The 19,320-nt window shown below is 42.9% G+C and overlaps 1 protein-coding gene and 1 long non-coding RNA gene across 2 annotated transcripts in view; one reads left to right on the top strand and one right to left on the bottom strand.

Annotated features, from left to right (window-relative positions):
- Window positions 1-2,834: 2,834 nt before the first annotated feature.
- The window catches only part of PRDM12 (PR/SET domain 12), a 48,850-nt gene continuing 32,364 nt past the window's right edge, over window positions 2,835-19,320 (top strand). The window contains exon 1 of the mRNA XM_085854754.1: window positions 2,835-3,153. Within this exon, the coding sequence (XP_085710880.1) occupies window positions 2,931-3,153 (223 nt within the window). The 5' untranslated portion in view covers window positions 2,835-2,930. The remainder of the gene's footprint in view (window positions 3,154-19,320) is intronic.
- The window catches only part of LOC147013135 (uncharacterized), a 23,341-nt gene continuing 14,394 nt past the window's right edge, over window positions 10,374-19,320 (bottom strand). Inside the window, exons 2-3 of the long non-coding RNA XR_015051212.1 lie at window positions 13,883-14,298; window positions 10,374-11,239 (exon numbers count right to left, since the gene is read on the bottom strand). This is a non-coding gene — a long non-coding RNA (uncharacterized LOC147013135). The remainder of the gene's footprint in view (window positions 11,240-13,882; window positions 14,299-19,320) is intronic.

Raw genomic sequence — 19,320 nt, forward strand, 5'->3', positions numbered from 1 at the left:
GAGGATGGGTGAGGGGTTAAAGCACTCTTTGCACAGATAAATTTGTCTTCTATCCTTCTTCTTCACACCAAAAATATAGGGGCCTGTCAAAGTGGAAAAAAATAATAACCAAAGGCAGCCAGGGACATTGTGTGAGGGAAACATTTCTGGCAGCAAGGGACGTATGGCCAGGGTGAGGGAGGGTGGAAGAGGTGGTTGTGGTGAGTGGTTTTTGAATGGGGGCTCAGGTGAATGGGTGGTGGGAGTGGGGGTTGGGAAACTACAATGTCTCTGTCTTTTGATTAAATCAATCAGCGAAACAATGGGTACTTTTGCTAGGATGTTAATAAAGGTCAACACAGACCAAAATGACACAATATGTCACTGGTCTGGCAGCCATATTGGATCTAGGCAAAAATCTTTGAAAATCTTCTTCTCTTAATGTGAATACGGCAAACGTTAAATATAAAAGGCAGAAGAGGCACTTGTTACCATTGCCTAGCAACCAGTTCCAGTGTCAGCTCCATTATCTTGGGTCACATGACCCACAGTGAGCAGACTGAGGTTGCACTGGCCAACTTTTCTTTGCAGTTATTTTCGTTTACGGAAATTATCTGATTGTTTTGTGATTTTTCCTGTGATATTGGTTTTGAGTTGCATCAGTATGCAAAATTTCAACTTTCTACCCCACTGAAAAGGTACTAAACATTTATGTCAGCAAGTCAGTGAGTTAGTTATTCAGTGAATGAGTGAATCAGTGGTTAGAAATAACTTTATATAGTAGACAAGTCTGGAGACGGCGATGGTTCATGAGCAATGTACACGGTTCGCCTTTTTAATTTTTTGACCTTCGAGGGGACGCCACGGGCAAACTGGCGGGAATCGGGAAAAACGTAAATGATGAAAGTTGTAGTACTCGAAGAGCCCTACTTGCATACCAACTTTCATTCGAAACAGTTGAAAACCCTAGGAGCTCGATGCCCAATTTATTGATTTTTTTGACATTTTCTAAGTTCGTGACCTTGTGACCTTGACCTTTGGACGAAAATGAAAAATCGAGCTCCGTGGGGCTATGCAGCTGCCATTGGACTAACCAAATACCGAAACCTCTGCCAGATTCGACAAACCCCCTCGGAGAAGATGTAACTTGAAATTGGCTACCCCCTAAAAACACATGTGTTTTTGGGCGTGGCTCCGCCCATCATGGGCGCAGCACGCCCATTCTCAGGAAAACACAACTAGATCATGTAACCTCCCACCCAAATTTTATCAGGATCGGATCAAAACCCACGGAGCTATGCTCGGAACAGACAGACAGACACACACCAATAACGAATATAGTGGTCACTAACTGACTCGTGAACCAATATACAGTATCCTGATGTACCACACTCTGTCATTCAGAGCAATGGTTCTGCCAAAGCAGTTTCTTGGCCAAGTATAGCACATCACCAAATGGAATGCACAGTTTAACGTCCATCCAAGGGACGGCAGACACGTTCATGAATCACCCTGCCTGTGAAACACCAGGATGACAGTTTGTATAGCTGGCTCTGGATTCGATCCCAGACATACCATCCAGCCCATCCTAACAACCATCACGGTATAAAATCTTACCTTTATATGTGCATAATACCTATAGGCAAAGACAACGGAAGCGCATTGTGTTTGATGCCCATGAAGTGTATCGATTAAATGAAAAGAGAAAATGCAGTGAAAACGTGGAGTTAAAGGTTGGGGTACAAACGGGCACAATGAGCTGATAAAACAGACCAATGACGGACTAATTGTGATATCGTTTATACTGAGGGCATGTGCAAATGATGACAACAATTCATAACGACGATTCATCAAAGTAATGGCATGACTACTGGAGAGCGCACGACATACCGTGTCATGCACTTAATCCCGAGGCGGCAGGTAAAAGGGGCACTGACCTTACATTTCCGACTGGCACGCAGAGGGCGCAGCCACTCCTCTTGGAGAGAGAGGGAGAGAGGGGGAGAGGGGGAGAGGGGGAGAGGGGGAGAGAGGGAGAGAGGGAGAGAGGGAGAGAGGGAGAGAGGGAGAGAGGGAGAGAGGGAGAGAGGGAGAGAGGGAGAGAGAGAGAGAGAGAGAGAGAGAGAGAGAGAGAGAGAGAGAGAGAGAGAGAGAGAGAGAGAGAGAGAGAGAGAGAGAGAGAGAGAGAGAGAGAGAGAGACAGAGAGAGAGAGAGAGACAGACACAAAATAGACGGTGGACAAACAGACAGATAGACAGACAAGCAAACAAAAAGACATACAAAAAGGAGAATATGGATGGACCGACAGAAAGACAAACGTACGCTTGCTCGCACGTACGTTCCACTTCTGGCACCGGAGAGAACTCTTGACCAGACACTTGAAAGAGGAGAAGGACACACAAAGGGACAGACAAACAGACATTACAAGCACATGAGCTCCAATAAAAAAAATGTCAAGATACCGTGTAAAACTTCAAGATGATTTATCAGTGCGTGCTAATTGGAACGACACAAGATTTCTATGCCAAACAACATCGACATGAGCGGAGTTGTTGGTATTCGGAGAGCAAAGAGGGTCGGGCGGGGGATGGGGGGTTGGGGGTCGGAGGGGGTAAGGCGAAGAAACTAGGGGAAACAGGAAGGGGAGAGTTCAATATTCCGGGAAGCAGAATATTTTAAGACATCGAAGAACAAATCACGTAAATAGATATCTGCCTGAAAACTCACCTCTCGGCCCAACCTGGCTGGTGTCGTGTGAGCGAGTGGGGGCGGGGCAAGCGATAGCCAATGGCAAACGGGCGCGCTCTCCGGCCCGGCCCGAAGCAGCGGGTCGCCCTATATAAGTCGCAAACCCGGCGCGCACAGAGGGTGGCTCACGGGCCCCCCGGCGATTTATTTATTTCTCACCGGGGAAAAGAAAACCGGAGCTTCACAGGAGGCAGCGGGAAGCATGGCGCTGTTTGCTGGCGCTCATGTGCTGTTCTCCCCGACCCAGGGTGTCTTCAAGGGGACACCGCGCAACACTCCTGTCACCCTGGCTGACATCATCACCTCGGACATGCTGCACAGTTTCCTGTACGGCCGTTGGCGCAGCGCATTGAGCGAGCGTGGCTCCCCCGAACGTGGCGCCTTCAAGAGTCCGGCTGAGGCCCGCTTGCTCGCTTTTCCTGGAGGTAACTGACTCTACCTCTCCCTCACCTACTCCGCATTCACCCCTTCCTAAATTTATTTACCCACATTTTACCCTTGAAAACATCCTCTGTAAAAGTTGTACCTCCTCTGGCCCCTCTTTCGCAGCTCGTCAAGTGGCGCACACTGAGCGCGCGCCGCATCGCAGGCACGTGCCCGTGACGCCATAATCGCGCGCGATGCACCTGTAAAGCGCGTTTGCATGTTACAATGTGGACAAACGCGCTCCTGCGGACGTGCGCGTCCACGTGGCGATTATGGGACGACGACAGCGAGTGTGCGAGTGCAAAACATGAAACTTCCGATCTTATCGTGACCAGCTCGTCAAAATTCGCACAAATGTGGATGCTTTCATAATACAATGACGTCATATATCATAGACGTATACAGTTACAAAATACAACAAAAAAGGGGATTGTAAATTTTTGATACGTTATTATATAGTAAGTATTTTATTTGATAATGCATTTGTTTACTATCGTACAATATATATATATATACATTCGAGCTGCTTAATAATTATTATTTGTTTAAACAAGCGCCATGTTTATATACTATGCACACCGTCCGTACAAACGTTTTCCCATTCCACGCCCCCCCCCGCGACCCCCGCCCCCTTCCCACCTTTTTTTCAACTCATTCTCCTTTCGTCATTTTCTCCTATACTTACAGTTGTAAATGAACGTCGTGGACGAGGATATTCCTCCGTACATGCATTGTCGTCGCTTTATGTGCGATTCCACGAGGAACACCGACAAACGCGAAAGGCGCTCCTCCGGGTGGAAAAGCAGGGTTTGAAACCACTTTGCATTATCCTTCTCCTGCTGATCTGTAAAGGAAAGTGGTGGCATGTTAATAACGAGTGTAGAGGTGAGACTGATGAAAAGGTGGGGAAAGAACAAATCCCTGGTAATGCGGAACCTGCTGCAGAACACAGGTATTTCCCACACCCATCGTTCGCATTGTACATAAATAAATACAAGTTCACACTGTCACCGCTGTGATAGCATTACTAACTATAGTTACTGCAAGCCGTTTTGACGGCCAGTTGTGGGAACATTGAAGGAGAGGTTCCACATGTTGTTGTTGTTGTTGTTGTTGTTGTTACCTTTTATCACCTTCTTATGGCACACAGAGAGAGACCATGAAGATGTTTGAGTGGGGCGAGAGGCGTGGCTGGGAGCTGAGAGTTCGCATTGCGCAGATTAGTGTTAATGGAGATTAGCTCGTCTCCATGCATCAGGTTTGAGCAAACTGGCGTCGCCTTGGCGAACAGTGCATGTCCTGTCCTAACAAATCTGAAAGAGTCAACGTATATAGGAAGGGTTTGAGTCACTTGGTGGACAGGAAGGGGGTTTGCACGGTGCGTATCCCCGGGAAGGTTGGTATGGGGATGTAAGGAGCCTGCCTGCTCGTTGGTGCGAAATAACGAAGCGTTAAATCACTCGGCTAATCCAATTAGGCCTAGGAGGCGTTCAGAAGGTTCGCGAGTCTGCGTGAGGGCAGGGGAGGTGGGCGGTACCGGATGGCAAATCGGATGGGCAGGGAAATGAGACAGGAGGGAAGGAACATGAATTTGAGCACAGTGATAGGCGATGAGGTTGAGGGGCGGACGTGCTGCAGCACACCTGGACCTGAAATACAGGTAAATGCATGGATACAGAATGGATGGTATCTGAAGGGTTTTAAGTGAAGAGAAGGTTATTTGATCTCCTTTACGGTAGACAATAGATTTAAACCTGCGCTCCCATGCATAAGCTTGAACCCGGTGTTCACAGGGAAACACGCACGAACACACCGACCCAGATTGTCAATTAAATATAATTTAATCTCACATCTCTCGGAATTTAGCCACACACCGACACATGCCATGCCCTACTCTTGTCAAGAGATACAATGTCATGTTTAACGATTAGTCGAAATGGAGATGCGAGTAGTATGAGCTTTACGTTCCCACCCGGAGGGCATCCGAGATGGCATGAGCACGAAGTACCTGCAAACACTCGTCAGGATGTCAGTTTTAGTTGGATTTGACTCAAAATGGGAAGAAACTCGGGTGAGTATACCGACTCACAACTTTCAACTTCAGTTCTCCCACAGTCCAACAGGATACACCTTTACGCATATATGACGCTCACCTGTTAATGCACCAATCTTCCACGTTTGGTTCTTTAATACTGAAAGTATTAACGCCAAGTCATACATAGATATATCCAGTGTAGCATACAGCTGAAGACTTTACAACAAATTCCACCATATTCTTCTAAACACCTTTCACAAGGTGGAGGGACAATATAGCGGCAAACAAAGTAAGGAAACACAAACTCTTACAAACCGGGTACATCACCTGGATTTGATCAGAGAGAACCTGAGTAAATGAAGCTGCAAGTGAAGATAAAAAATATAATCTCCATCCAAAGGAAATTTTAAGCGTGATGCGTCACGTCAAGGGATATGGATCAAAAGAAGAGGGTCGATGCGAATTAACTGTTCTCGTGATCACGGAGACTCTGTGTGTCGACACCATGTTGTACTATTTATTTCTACTTTCATAAAGCCCAGCGAGTTTATATTATCACGGTCATTACAGCCAGTCGATGCTGTACATTAAACAAACTACATACATCGCGTTAGACTTTAAGGAATCCTTTCCATGAACACGGAAAACACTCGACGTGTGACCTACTGCAGATTTGTCGAAAAAAATGTTTTCGAGGAATGAAACCTTCAACAACACTCATGACTTTTAACAACGTGTTTGAGTGTGCGTGCCGTGTTAAGCAAAATGTTTCAGGGACTCTTACGTCATTGACGCATATGGGATAATGTAGCGCATGGAATGAAGTCCAGATTCGGAAGATTGCTGTGCTGAACAATCTTTTCCACATTTTCTGTAATATTGACGAAATGAAATGTGTCATAGCATACACAACACAGGCTACACACACACACACACACACACACACACACACACACACACACACACACACACACACACACACACACACACACACACACACACACACACACACACACACACACACACACACACACACACACACACACACGAAAGGTAACGGCAAACTATCCAGTGTAACGCTTGCCAATAAACTGCTTTGGCAGTACCTGCCTTCGGGCAGAGCATATAAATTTATGTATGTGTATATATATATATATATATATATATATATATATATATATATATATATATATATATATATATATATATATATATATATACATATATATACATATATACACACACACCAGCTCTTTCACCTCTGAATACAACGTGAAGTTGACGTCATGTGCATATTGAAACCGATATGTAGTGTTGGTGGTTGCAGAAGCATTTACTTGGACTACAATCCTTGTTGGGTCGCCACTCCGGCTCATTAAATCAAGGCAGGAATGCGTAATTTATTCAGGGTGCTGGCAATAGTTCATGTACTCTTCGTGAAGGACAAAGTCGATCTTTAACTTCATGAAGGACAAAGTGCGGTGTTTAACATTCACCAACTAATGCTAATGTTAGCAGACAGGATGCCGAGTTAAACATCCATCTCAGGGACGGCACACACATTGATGAATTGTCCTGCCTGTGAAACACCAAGATGACAGTTTATAGCTGGGTCGGGATTCAAACCCAGGCTAGACAACTTAGAGTTGAGTGTGTGTACCTCTAGGCTATGCAGCCTAAATACATATATATATATATATATATATATATATATATATATATATATATATATATATATATATATATATATATCAAACGAATTTACATGTAGAACACTATAATCCTGGAGAGTACACGACATCCCAATCATACCCTTTCTACGTCATGATCATGATGGTTCAATGCTCATTGTTGAACGCACATGACCAAGGATGTCTGGAAATGCCTCGTCACCCGGTGCTGAAGTGGTTCCTTCATAAAAATGTCGAGCGCCGCACAATGTCAAACATTTTCAATCGTACGTTTTCGTCGTTGCTTTTAAGTGGGAAAATATAAGGTCATGCCGAAGAGTGACTGATCAGGAAATTACAAAGAACGATCGAGAGCTACAACCTGAAGCTTCGCAGAAAGAGTAATAACAAAAACCCACACACTGGAACCTCTTCAGCTCATGCAAAGGACCAAGGTCGCGTTAAAGAAACGGTGTAATTCATTCTACAGAGCGAGCGTGTCTGACCTTCGACCCCATTCGTTGTTGAAAGACATCGACGTTGCATTAAACACTAATTCACACAAGTCTGACCCTCATGGTTGAATCTGTAATGCGTCATTAATTTGCCTCGAACTTCATTCGCACACAGAGTATGTACGAGTATGATAAGTGTTGCCACAACGAGAGGGTTTATTTACGATAATATAAAGTAAAACTGGAACATCATCATCTCAAACAATACCTATCGATATTTGGTGATTAGTGATTGATAGATCCCACATAGTATTCGGGTTTAAATCCCAATTACAATCCTGGGTTTGTTGTCAAATATAACTCGTGTTTATAATCACAATTACAACTCGGGTTTATAATCACAATTACAACTCGGGTTAATATCACAATTACAACTTGGGTTTATAATCATAATTACAATTTTGGTTTATATCACAATTACAACTCGGATTTATAATCACAATTACAATTTGGGTTTTATCACAATTACAACTCGGGTTTATAATCAAAATTACAACCCGGGTTTATAATCACAATTTGGGTTTATATCACAATTACAACTCGGGTTTATAATCACAATTACAACTCGGGTTTATATCACAATTATAATTCGGGTTTATAATCACAATTACAACTCGGGTTTATAATCACAATTAGAACTCGGGTTTATATCACAATTAGAACTCGGGTCTATAATCACAATTACAATTCGGGTTTATAATCCAATTAGAAGTCGGGTTTATAATAACTATTAGAAGTCGGGTTTATAATCACAATAAGAACTCGGGTTTATATCACAATTAGAACTCGGGTTTATAATCACAATAAGAAGTCGGGTTTATAATCACAATTACATCTTGGGTTTATATCGCGATTAGAACTCGGGTTTATAATCACAATTACAACTCGGGTTTATAATCATAATTACAACTCGGGTTTATAATCACAATTACAACTTGGTTTTATATCGCAATTAGAACTGGGGTTTATAATCACAATTAGAACTCGGACCAAGGTTGTGCCATGTTTTAGATGCAAGCTTGGTTTCACCATGGTATTTAAATTGAGCAAGTCTACTAAAAAAATTTTTTTATGCTTATGTTTGTTTACTTTATCAGCAAAACATCATCCAATCAAAATACGTTTCCTCATTGATGTGAAACGAGCAGATTGAATGAAATTTAGTGCTATTGTGTTGGGATCATAAAAAACTCCAGTTAGTAGGTTAATTTCATTTTTTAAATATATATTTTTTATATGTTTGTTGACTTTATTAATAGAAAACACCATATTTCGTCATTGATATGAAACTTTGACAGATTTAGTGAAATTGAATGGTTTGTGAGTTGTGGTCTGAAAAGATCCCGGTTGGAAAGATTAGGTGGTAAAACATTTTGGGTGGATTCGGGTAAAGGTTAAGGTGGCTGGCTTAAGATCTTCGGGTCCTGAGTTTGTGTCCCTATCGTGCCATTAACATAACACTAGGTGGGTTGACTCAACCTGTTATCCTTCCGAGGTCGTCAAAATGAGTACCTGCTTACTGGGAAGAATGAGCATTTGAGTATTTTGCATCAGTGGTAACCCATTTAGGATTGTATCACCAAGCCAAGGAAAACAGCCTCGGCAACACTTTTCATCCTAAGATGCTAAATAAGTGGTTCTTGTTTAGATTGTAATGATAATTCAGGTTTAGAATACGGATTTATAGTATAAACTCAATTTTAATCTGAGTTTAGGTTGCAATTATAGAATTCAGATTTCGTTCCCAATTGCAATTTCAGTTTCGATCCCATTTGTAATTTGGGATCAGATCCCAATTATAATTCAGATTTAGAACCCAATTAGAAATTGCATTTTGATCACAATCAGAATTCAGGTTTATATTGTAATTAAATTCGGGTTTGGATGACATTATTCATCTTCGGGTTAAGTTCTCATTTAGAATATGAGTTAAGTTCCCAATTATAGAATTCTAGTTGAGCTTGTGATTACAGTTCTCATTAGTTTTCAATGGGAATGGATGATGTGTAAACACACTATGGATGTGATGACCACTGTAGTGACCACCGACCACTACCTGCCTTTTGCACATATGGTTGTCCTCCCTTCCTAGACAGCACATTGTTGTTTTACTTTTGCTTGTTATGCAAGGCTGAAAAGGTGAATAAATAATTGGAATTTGCAAGGACAACTTGCGTGAGAGCATTGGCAGTGACGTCACAATTGGGCATGTGTGTGTGCCCCCTCACCTCACCTCACCCCCATTTCCAACCCTCCTCGATTCGAGCGCGAATGCTCGTGATGGCTGAAAAAATTGAATCCGTTCGAAGTGAAATTATCCTCAAATATAGCAGCTTCATTACCGTAACCCCTCATTACGACATCACACTCCCCGCCCGGTTGTTCAAATTAAAATCATTGTCTCGCTACAGCCGCTCAGCTCATCGAAGCGCGAAGCATTACCCCCCCCCCCCCCACACTCGCACACTTGTCCCCATTTTACATGTTTTTATTCGTCTCTTTATCCGTGAGCGAGACGTGCCAATCGTCGCCCGGCGGGTGTGGGTGCCCCGTGACCCTTTGGGCTCGTCACGTGGTATTTCTGAGGCCGCGTGCGCATTCCGCGAGCTCAGAACGTCGCGCGCATGCGAGGCACGCTGCACACCCGTGCCGAGACTCATGTCACACCCCTGTATTACACACCACCGGCGTCTCCTTGTCTCGTCCAAATCTCGACAACGAAAACCTGGTGTTTTGCATTCGTTATAAGCACAGGCGACGATGACGTATGCTAAATGCACATCATAAGTTGTTAATAAGTACACGTTATAACTGAGTGCACATTAATATGGGGACATATGTTATAAGCACACGTTACATGCACGTATTGTACGGGATCGTTCAAAATGTTGTAAGAACGAGGTGCTGCAACATTCCAATAAACGTGGGTTTTTATTTCCAGTAAATAAATTAATGAACAAGGGATTTGTTTACTTCCAACTTCAATATAGGTTGCAGCAGAAACAGTTATATGGGTTTAAATTTGACTTAGATGGGTACCTAGAAGCTTTCGGGATTGGAGGAACATGTGGATATTGGTAGGAATGGTTGGTAGGTAGGTGTAGGTATCAGCTGAAGTGCGGCCGAGTGAATGTGTACCGATTGGTGCCGTGATGTCTGTGAAAGGGTCTCTTCAAAAGGTGAATGTGTTTCTGTTTTGTGTTTCTTTTCTGTCTCACCCTCCAACTGTGTTCACACCACTACCCTGCCAAACAAAACAAAGAAAAATGAGAAAGGCACTCAGTAGAGTGCATACCTCCGCCACGCAATATCTGATCCAGTAGAACATATCGGGCCCAATACATTTTTGAAATATGCTATATGTTATTTTTAGCCTCATCTCTCAATGGTGAAGAATCACGTGGAAAATTAAAAAAAATTCTCTTATCTGAATCTGGATTTGGATCTTCACCAAAATCTAATCAATTCGTCCTTGTCACACACTCAACCTGTCCACCAAGTTTCGTTCGAATCTGTCCACAACGTTTTGAAATATCATGCTATATATCATTTTAACCCTATCTCTCAATGGTGAAGAATCACTTAAAAATTATCGGATCCGGATTCAAATATTCACCAATATCTAACCAATTCTTCCTCGTCACACAACCAATGTGTCCACCATGTTTCGTTCAAATCAGTCTCTAACTCTTTGAGATATCGTGCTATATATAGTTTTGGCCCTATCTCTCAATGGTGAAGAAAAAAATTCAAGTGGTTCGATCTGGATTCAGATCTTCACCAATAATCTAATCAGTTTGTCCTTGTCACATACCCAACCTGCCCACCAAATTTCATTCGAATCAATCTTCAACTTTTTGAGATCCTGCACACAAACAGACAAACAAACAGGGGTGAAAACATAACTTCCTTCCAACTTTGGTGGTGGAGGTAATAATAGTAATGTGCTTACCCCAATGTTCTCACCCCTCCCTTAATTACTTTAAGTTGATAGACTGTTAGAATTGATATGATGTCGATGTAGCACAGGCTTGATAGGCCAAATGACCACCTCATGCGTGCAAGTACCTTGTGTGTAATGTGTTTAGATATTTAAAGAGCTGGTTGTATGCCTCACTTATAGGTCCAAGTTGTAAGTATGCCTTGTTTATAGGTCCAAATTATAAGTACACCTTGTTTATAGGTCCAGGTTATAAGTACATCTTGTTTATCGATCCAGGTTCTAAGTACACCTCATTTAGAGATCCAGGTTATAAGTACACCTCGTTTATCAGTCCAGGTTATAATTACACCTCCTTTGCAGGTCCAGGTTATAAGTACACCTCGTTTATAGATCCAGATTATACGTACACCTCGTTTAGAGATCCAGGTTATAAGTACACCTCGTTCATAGGTACAAGTTTTAAGTACACCTTGTTTGTAGGTCCGGGTTATTGGTACAAATTGTTTTTAGGTGCAAGTTATAAATATACATTATTCTTAAACACAAGTTAAAAGGAGATGTTTTTAGATGAAAGTTATAAGGACATGTTTTAGATACAAGTTGTAAGGACATGTTTTTAAATGAAAGTTATAAGGACATGTTTTGAGATGAATGTTATAAGGACATGTTTTTAGATACAAGTTCTCAGGACATGTTTTTAAATGAAAGTTATAAGAACATGTTTTTAGATACAAGTTATAAGAACATGCTTTTCGATACAAGTTATATTGACATGTTGTTAGGTGAAAGTTATAAGAACATGTTTTTAGATACAAGTTATAAGAACATGTTTTTAGATACAAGTTATGAGGACATGTTTTTAGATACAAGTTATAAGAACATATTTTTTATATACAAGTTATAAGGACATGTTTTCAGATGAAAGTTATAAGAACATATTTTTTTATATACAAGTTATAAGGACATGTTTTTAGATGAAAGTTATAAGAACATATTTTTTATATACAAGTTATAAGGACATGTTTTCAGATGAAAGTTATAAGGACATGTTTTTAGATACAAGTTATAAGTCCACATTTTTTGGGGTATAAATTATATGTACACATTGTTTTAGATACAAGTTCTAAGTACATGTTTTTCGGTACAAGTTATGTTTCAGAAAAAAAAATGTCTGCATGAAATCCCCCCAAAAAACAACCAAACAATGTAGGAAGGAATGACACGATACGAATGACACTACAATGCAACACCATATATACAACACCATATACAATGCAACACCATAATCCTTTTACGGATTGTCATCACAACATCTTTTTACATTTTCCATCTCAATCCCACAACAAATAAAATACACAATTACACCAATCCACAATATAAATCTACAACTGCCTCTGACATAGATATACATCTTCATACAATTGTGACTATTGCCACCAATGACAAAAATGTCAAAATATATTGTGATGGCAATCCGTAAAAGGATTATGGTGTTGTATTGTAGTGTCATTCCAATCTTGTCATTCTGTCATTTTCATTCATTCTGAACTTGTTTGGATATTTTTGGGGGATTTCATCCTCATGTTTTTTTTATTTAATAAAAAAAAATTCTGACTTGTTTAACTCTATTTTTCCTGATCTGGTTGCCAATGATGTCATCATCCATGAAATTACTTTGAGGGGTGTTTACACAGGGAATCCCCGACCACATCCCCTCAATGATATATCTGAATGCAAGTCCATTCCCTATTCCCTTTAATATCCCATTCAATAGTCCTGTCCCTTCTGTCTACACTCAGACATTCTGCTACCTGTTGTCCTTCACTCTTGGAGTCATCTATATATTTTGTATGCCAACCTGGCACAATTTTTCTTTACCATCTCTCCTTTCTCTACTCCTTTCCTTCTATTGTATCCCCATACTCCTTTATCCTCCCAATATTCCTTCTCTCCCAAACTCTGCTCACCTCCTTTCCTTGTCCTACCGTCTCTTATTTGTTCCCAACTGGTTTCACCAGAGGGAACTTTAGGTTTGCTCTCTGTGCGTTCGTTCATCCCACCTGTGGTTTATCAGAATTTTTTCCCATACCCTTTAATATATTCAACTGAAACTTGTTATATGACTTTATTATGATAAGTTACAGACCAAGTTCAGGACATAGGGCGTTTTGTCAATTTTTCACAGAGTTATGTCCTTTTTGGACTTAGAAAACATCACATTGGTAGGGGGCATGTAGAGTATTGCAAAGCAATTCTTGCTCTTGTTTTCCTTCATTTACTCCCTACCTCTGCATACATTCATAATAAAGAGATACCTCCATTGCAATCCTCTTCCCTTCTGTTCCTTTACTCACTTGGCATTTCCAATACCTTCCCTCCCCACCCTCCCTATACTGTGTATACATAATAAATAGATACTTTATAAAGGTGTGGCATGATCAAATCTATTTCATAACAAGGATAAAAAGACAAAAAACGTCCTAGCCCCCGAGGTTTTAGTAATTTTGCTGTACTGAGTTAAAGGCTAGCCCATATTTACAAGATTTATGTGCATGCGCAACTCACTTGGATGTTCATGTGACATGGAAGATTGCATACAATTGGGTTATTCAGTCAGACATCTTGGATCTGATCTAAAAAAAAAAAAAAGATGCGCATATGTCAGCCATCATTCATTATCTGTGTTCCAAGTTTGAACAAGATCGGTGGTGGTGGTCGTATGGCAGCTAAGCTGCCAGAGTAGCTATCATTTCTTGAAGCACGACTGTGTCACTGATGCAGTGCCCCTCTACCAATACACACACTGGAACTGGTACTCATTTCGCCGACCTCGGAAGGATGACAGGCGGAGTCAACCTCCTGGTGTATTTTAATTCAGTGGACAATGGGGCGTCAACCCAGGGCCCAAGGATCCCAAGCCGCCACCCGAACCACTAAGCCAACACCAGGCTTATTCCATCTTATGGCTGCTTTGGAAAGCCCTGTTGGGAAAAGAGGAGAATTCAGCATTCATTTTACAAATTAATACTCACACATCAGCTTCTTTGATGGTAAATTATATTCAGTGCTTTATTTTTTATTTAATGGACATACGCTTACAAAACAGATTGTGAAATGTCATTGTTTTTCTTGATAAAAGTAATAATTAATGACTCCCGACATTTATAGGTAGTAGCACATGCCCGTACGTGCGTGGCCGTACGTGGAAAAAAAAACTTTCAAACCTCGTTCCAGAAACAAACACACAGGCCGTTCCTTCACTCTCGCGTGGCCCGTACATGCATGACCGTACGTGCACCCCCCCCCCCCCAAAACAAACTTTCAAACAACCACACAGGCCGTTCCTTCACTCTCGTAAATGACGACTGGATTGGGGCATTGTGTTTATCTATAAATGCGCATAAGAAATCGAGAAATTATTAGAATACAGTAAGTCATCACTATCCGGAAGTGGTGCGTGCCCGTACGGAATGTTCACATGCATTCCACAAATTATTGCTTGTATTGAAATATCAACTGCTGTGATACTTACACACACAGAGTTAATTAAAATCAAGTTTTCCTCCGTCTTTGCTTGTCATGACATTCGCTGCCATTGACCATTGCCACTCCTATGCCACGGTAACTAAATGGTGCACTTTCCCCATTGGCCACGCCTTCGCAGCAACGTGTCTTGTCATTTGTTTGATAAATAAATGGCCATAACTTGGGAAGCACTTGTCCAATTAATATCAAACCTTGAAAAGGCACATACGCAGGGTCCCAGCAATATAGCTGGCAAGTTTCAATTAGATCGGACAGGTGATTGTCGAGAAACAGCGGTCGCACACGCACACGCACGCGCACACGCACGCACGCACGCACGCACGCACACACACACACACACACACACACACACACACACACACACACACACACACACACACACACACACACACACACACACATTTCTGGAATTATAGATAGATGTCAGGTCTTCGTCTTAGAGCTTTTGAATTACATGCACCAAAGAGAACTTCATAAAATTAAAGATACATCATTTAATTTGATCTTTTTCTTATTGTAGTATAAATGGTCCTATGGGAGATGTGCCCATGTAATTCTCATTGTGCCTATCTGCATGTACATTACGAAAAAGGCCATATGTTAACTTATTGTGATGAAGATTATTTAGCCACACATGTCAGTGAAGTCAGTGAAGTGAACTGTAAATTGAATGTGTGAGCATATGTCATATTATGATTTAGTGTGTATCAAATGGTAGTTACAGAACTTACAGTTGGAGTATGAAATTGAGTGCAACTGAATAAACACCTCTGGACAGGTGCATCGATTTGGTTTGATTTGATTTGATGTATGATACTCGACAGAGTGATAGCTCTACCAAAGCAGTTTATTGGCACTGGTTATATTAGGTGGTTTGCCATTGCCTTCCCAGCGTTGTTTGCCCATGCACTTTCCTTTCAAATGCTGAGCATCAAGCAAGGATGCAGCACATACCATTTTCAGTCTTTGGTATGACTCAGATGGGATTTGACCACCGACCTCCCATAGTCAGAATGTAAGAAGGACTGCACATGGCAGCTATAAACATGCGAACTGGCGTTTGTTCATTTATCAAGTTTCTTGAAGATCGTTCACCAAGTGGCTTAAGCACTCAAGCAAGCACTCCATTCAAAACCTTTGTAAGGAATGGCTGGCTTGGCAAGGTCTAGATAGCTGCTTGGTATACTAAACACAGCTCTGGTGCTTGATTGTCCATTGACACTCCTCAGAAGGAACGAAATTAAAGAATCACTACAGAAGTATATAGAAATATATATATATATATATATATATATATATATATATATATATATATATATATATATGTATATATATATATATATATATATATATATATATATATATATATATATATATATATATATATATATATATATATATATATCTCTGTGTCGTAAGAGGTGACCAGGGTTGCGTCAGGAAGGGCATCCGGCGTAAAAACCTATGCCAAATCATTATGCGGACAACAAAATATATCTTCTTCTTTCGGCTGCTCCCATTCAGGGTCGCCACAGCGGATCATCCGTATGATCCGCATACTGATTTGGCACATGTTTTACGCCGGATGCCCTTCCTGACGCAACCCTGGTCACCTCTTACGACACAGGGATATGGTACACCTATTTTAACCGGGGTATATACCAGCCCAGTACACTGATACTCATTTCGCCAACCTCGGAAGGATGACAGGCTGAGTCAACCCCCTGGTGTATTAATTTAGTGGCCCAATGGGGCTTGAACTCAGGACCTTTTGGATCCCAAGCCGCTGCCCTAACCACTGTGCCAACACCAAGCATACATACATACATACATACATACATACATACATACATACATACATATATATATATATTGTTACAGCTCTGGAAATTTGCAATACACCAGAAAGGTCCTCAGGTTAGATATATCGATAAGTTCATGTTTAGTTAGTCCACACCCGTTGTTTAGAGGGAATATGTGTGATTCATCCGGGCTGCGATGCTTTGATTTAGCCATTTTTCTTTCTCTATCGTTATTTTGGACCAATAAGCCGCCAACAACTCAAACACCACCACCTTCGCCTCTTTACCTCCTCAACTCCATCCCACAAACATCACTTCACCGCCATTCTCAAACGACACCCGCCAACAACCAAACGACCACAGCAAACCCCCCACCACCTTTGCCTTTCTCCTTCCACAACCGCCAACCACACCACCTGCCAACACCGAACGTCATGCTGTCCAGGGCCCGTTCGGTGATTGTTGCCGAACGCGTCGAGCCACGAGTACAAATGGATGCCTTTACGGGAGGGAAATCGGATCAGGAGAGGCTCACGCCCCTTTTTGCCCGACCAATGGCTGGGCGTCGGGTGGCATGGCCCCGCCTCCAAGCGCGTTGCATGTGGACTCCTTTTAGGAGGGAATTCGGATCAGGAGAGGCTCACGTCGCTTTTTGCCCAACCAATGGCTGGGCGTTGGGTGACATGGCCCCGCCTCCAAGCGCGTTTTGATCCGCAAATTAGCATACATGCTCCTCCCCCGGTCTATAAATATGTGAGCAGAAGGTGACTCGCGAGTGTTGGGTTGTGCTGAGCTGTGCGGTGCTGTGCTGGCTGGGCTGGTCGAGTGAAGACGAAGGTCGTCGTTGCGGTTGTAGTTGCTGGGTCGAGGGATGAGTCGCGGAGTGAAGCAGGGACGCGGAAGAGGGCTCAGGGGCGAGAGTTCGCCAGAGTCGATGCGGTCCCAAGGCCCTGCTAGCGGTACGGAGCATCCGCCATTCCTCTCTCTCCACCCCGAGCATCAACAATTTTCCCCATCCGCGCTGAGATCGTGCCGGCAACCACGTCCGTTCCCCACCCCAACCGTGGTGTCGACCAACCAACATGTGCCTGCGCAACGCACGGTCGAAAGGAGCTCACCAACAACGCCAGGGGCACGGAGTCGGGCACGTTACGCTGACATTGCGGCTCGCCCGCGATCGCGCCACGAGGGCGCGGGTAAGACCCCTTCAGTCTTGTGGACCTGGCCGCTCACCCAGGTCCCACGTACATTTGGTCCACGGACCTGTCTGCCCCCTTGCCTATGAGGGTGGCTTTCATTTGCTTTTTGTGTAAATGTGTGTGTGGCGCCAGTCTTTTGAGTAAACCTGAATAAGTGCTTGTACATTGCTTTATTTGGTTGTAGATCTGCGTTGCTTTCATTGCTTTGACTGTTATATGTGCATTTTTGTATGGCTGTGAATACGTGCTTGCCTTGTGTGTGTGTGAAATAAAAGTGCTTGTTAAATTGTGACCCGTTTCATTGCATCCTTTCCTTTGTTTGAAAGTTCCATCTTGCATCACGTAAGGGATTGGTAGAAGGGTGTAAGCACCCGGTAAATAATCTGAACCGTCGAGGTCGGCGATAACTCTGCTCGGTTATCCCTGCAGCACGGAACGAGCCGCTTAAGCGGTTCGTGTCCGGAGTCGACCTGCGGCGTGGTACAACTCCTCGGTACGCTACCCGCATCGATACTTAGGTATATTGACATTCGTCGATTCACTCTATTTTGCGCGGGTAGAATGCGGACTGGGTTGTGGTGAGGTTAAACCCCCACTCGTGGCTAGTTCCTTGGCGGTAGTTCCAAGAGGGTCATGACTGAATTGTCCGTTCCGGTGGGCGACGCGTCGCGATTTGAGTTACGTGGCCGATCGCACGCCGGGAGGGCCAGAATTCGTAACAAATATATATATATATATATTTTTTTTTACGGATATGGAAACCATTTGCATTCAACATACAGGTACCAAAAGTCAGTTATCCCATTAAGTATATGTGCAGTCAGATCCCTTTCCTTTTGTCTCATGGGAGAATCAAAAACATGTGTTGCGACTTCTTTTAGTTAGGTTATTAAATCTTTACATCTAACAACCAACAATCCATCTGCATAATCCCTCGGCCCGTCACGATCCACCGCCAACTGGCTGCACCACCAACGTACCTTTGCAACATTGATACTGTTACTCGTCGAGTGTGGGCCCGCGTGCAGGACAGGCTGGGGTTTCCCAGGAGGGGCCGTTGCAGCGTTATACTGTTACCCATCAAGTTTGACCCCACGTGGAAAGAGCGGTTGGAGTTTTCCGGCTGGGGCAAAGGCCCCGCCTTGGAAAGGTGGGTCGTAGGACCCTGTCCAATGAGGGGCCGACAGCGAGGCGTTTTTCGCCAAGAGCCCCTCCCTGTGGTGGGAGGAGATATATCTCCGAGACTCTCTGAGTAAGGAGGAGTTTTCATGGTGGTTGGGTCAGGCAGTTTTTGTTCATGGTGGCTGTGAGCAGTCTGGTTTGTTCTTCACGGTGGCTGTTATGGGGAGAGAAGTTCTGTGGACCCCGACTATTCGCCACGCGAGCTCTGCCACGAGCCACGAGTCCCACGAGTGCAACTGGGACCAAACCAATGACCTTTGGCAGGTGCCGCACG

Source organism: Eptatretus burgeri, chromosome 14 (assembly GCF_056783735.1).
Source record: "Eptatretus burgeri isolate ZD-2024b chromosome 14, Ebu_testis_v1, whole genome shotgun sequence".
NCBI lineage: Eukaryota > Metazoa > Chordata > Myxini > Myxiniformes > Myxinidae > Eptatretus > Eptatretus burgeri.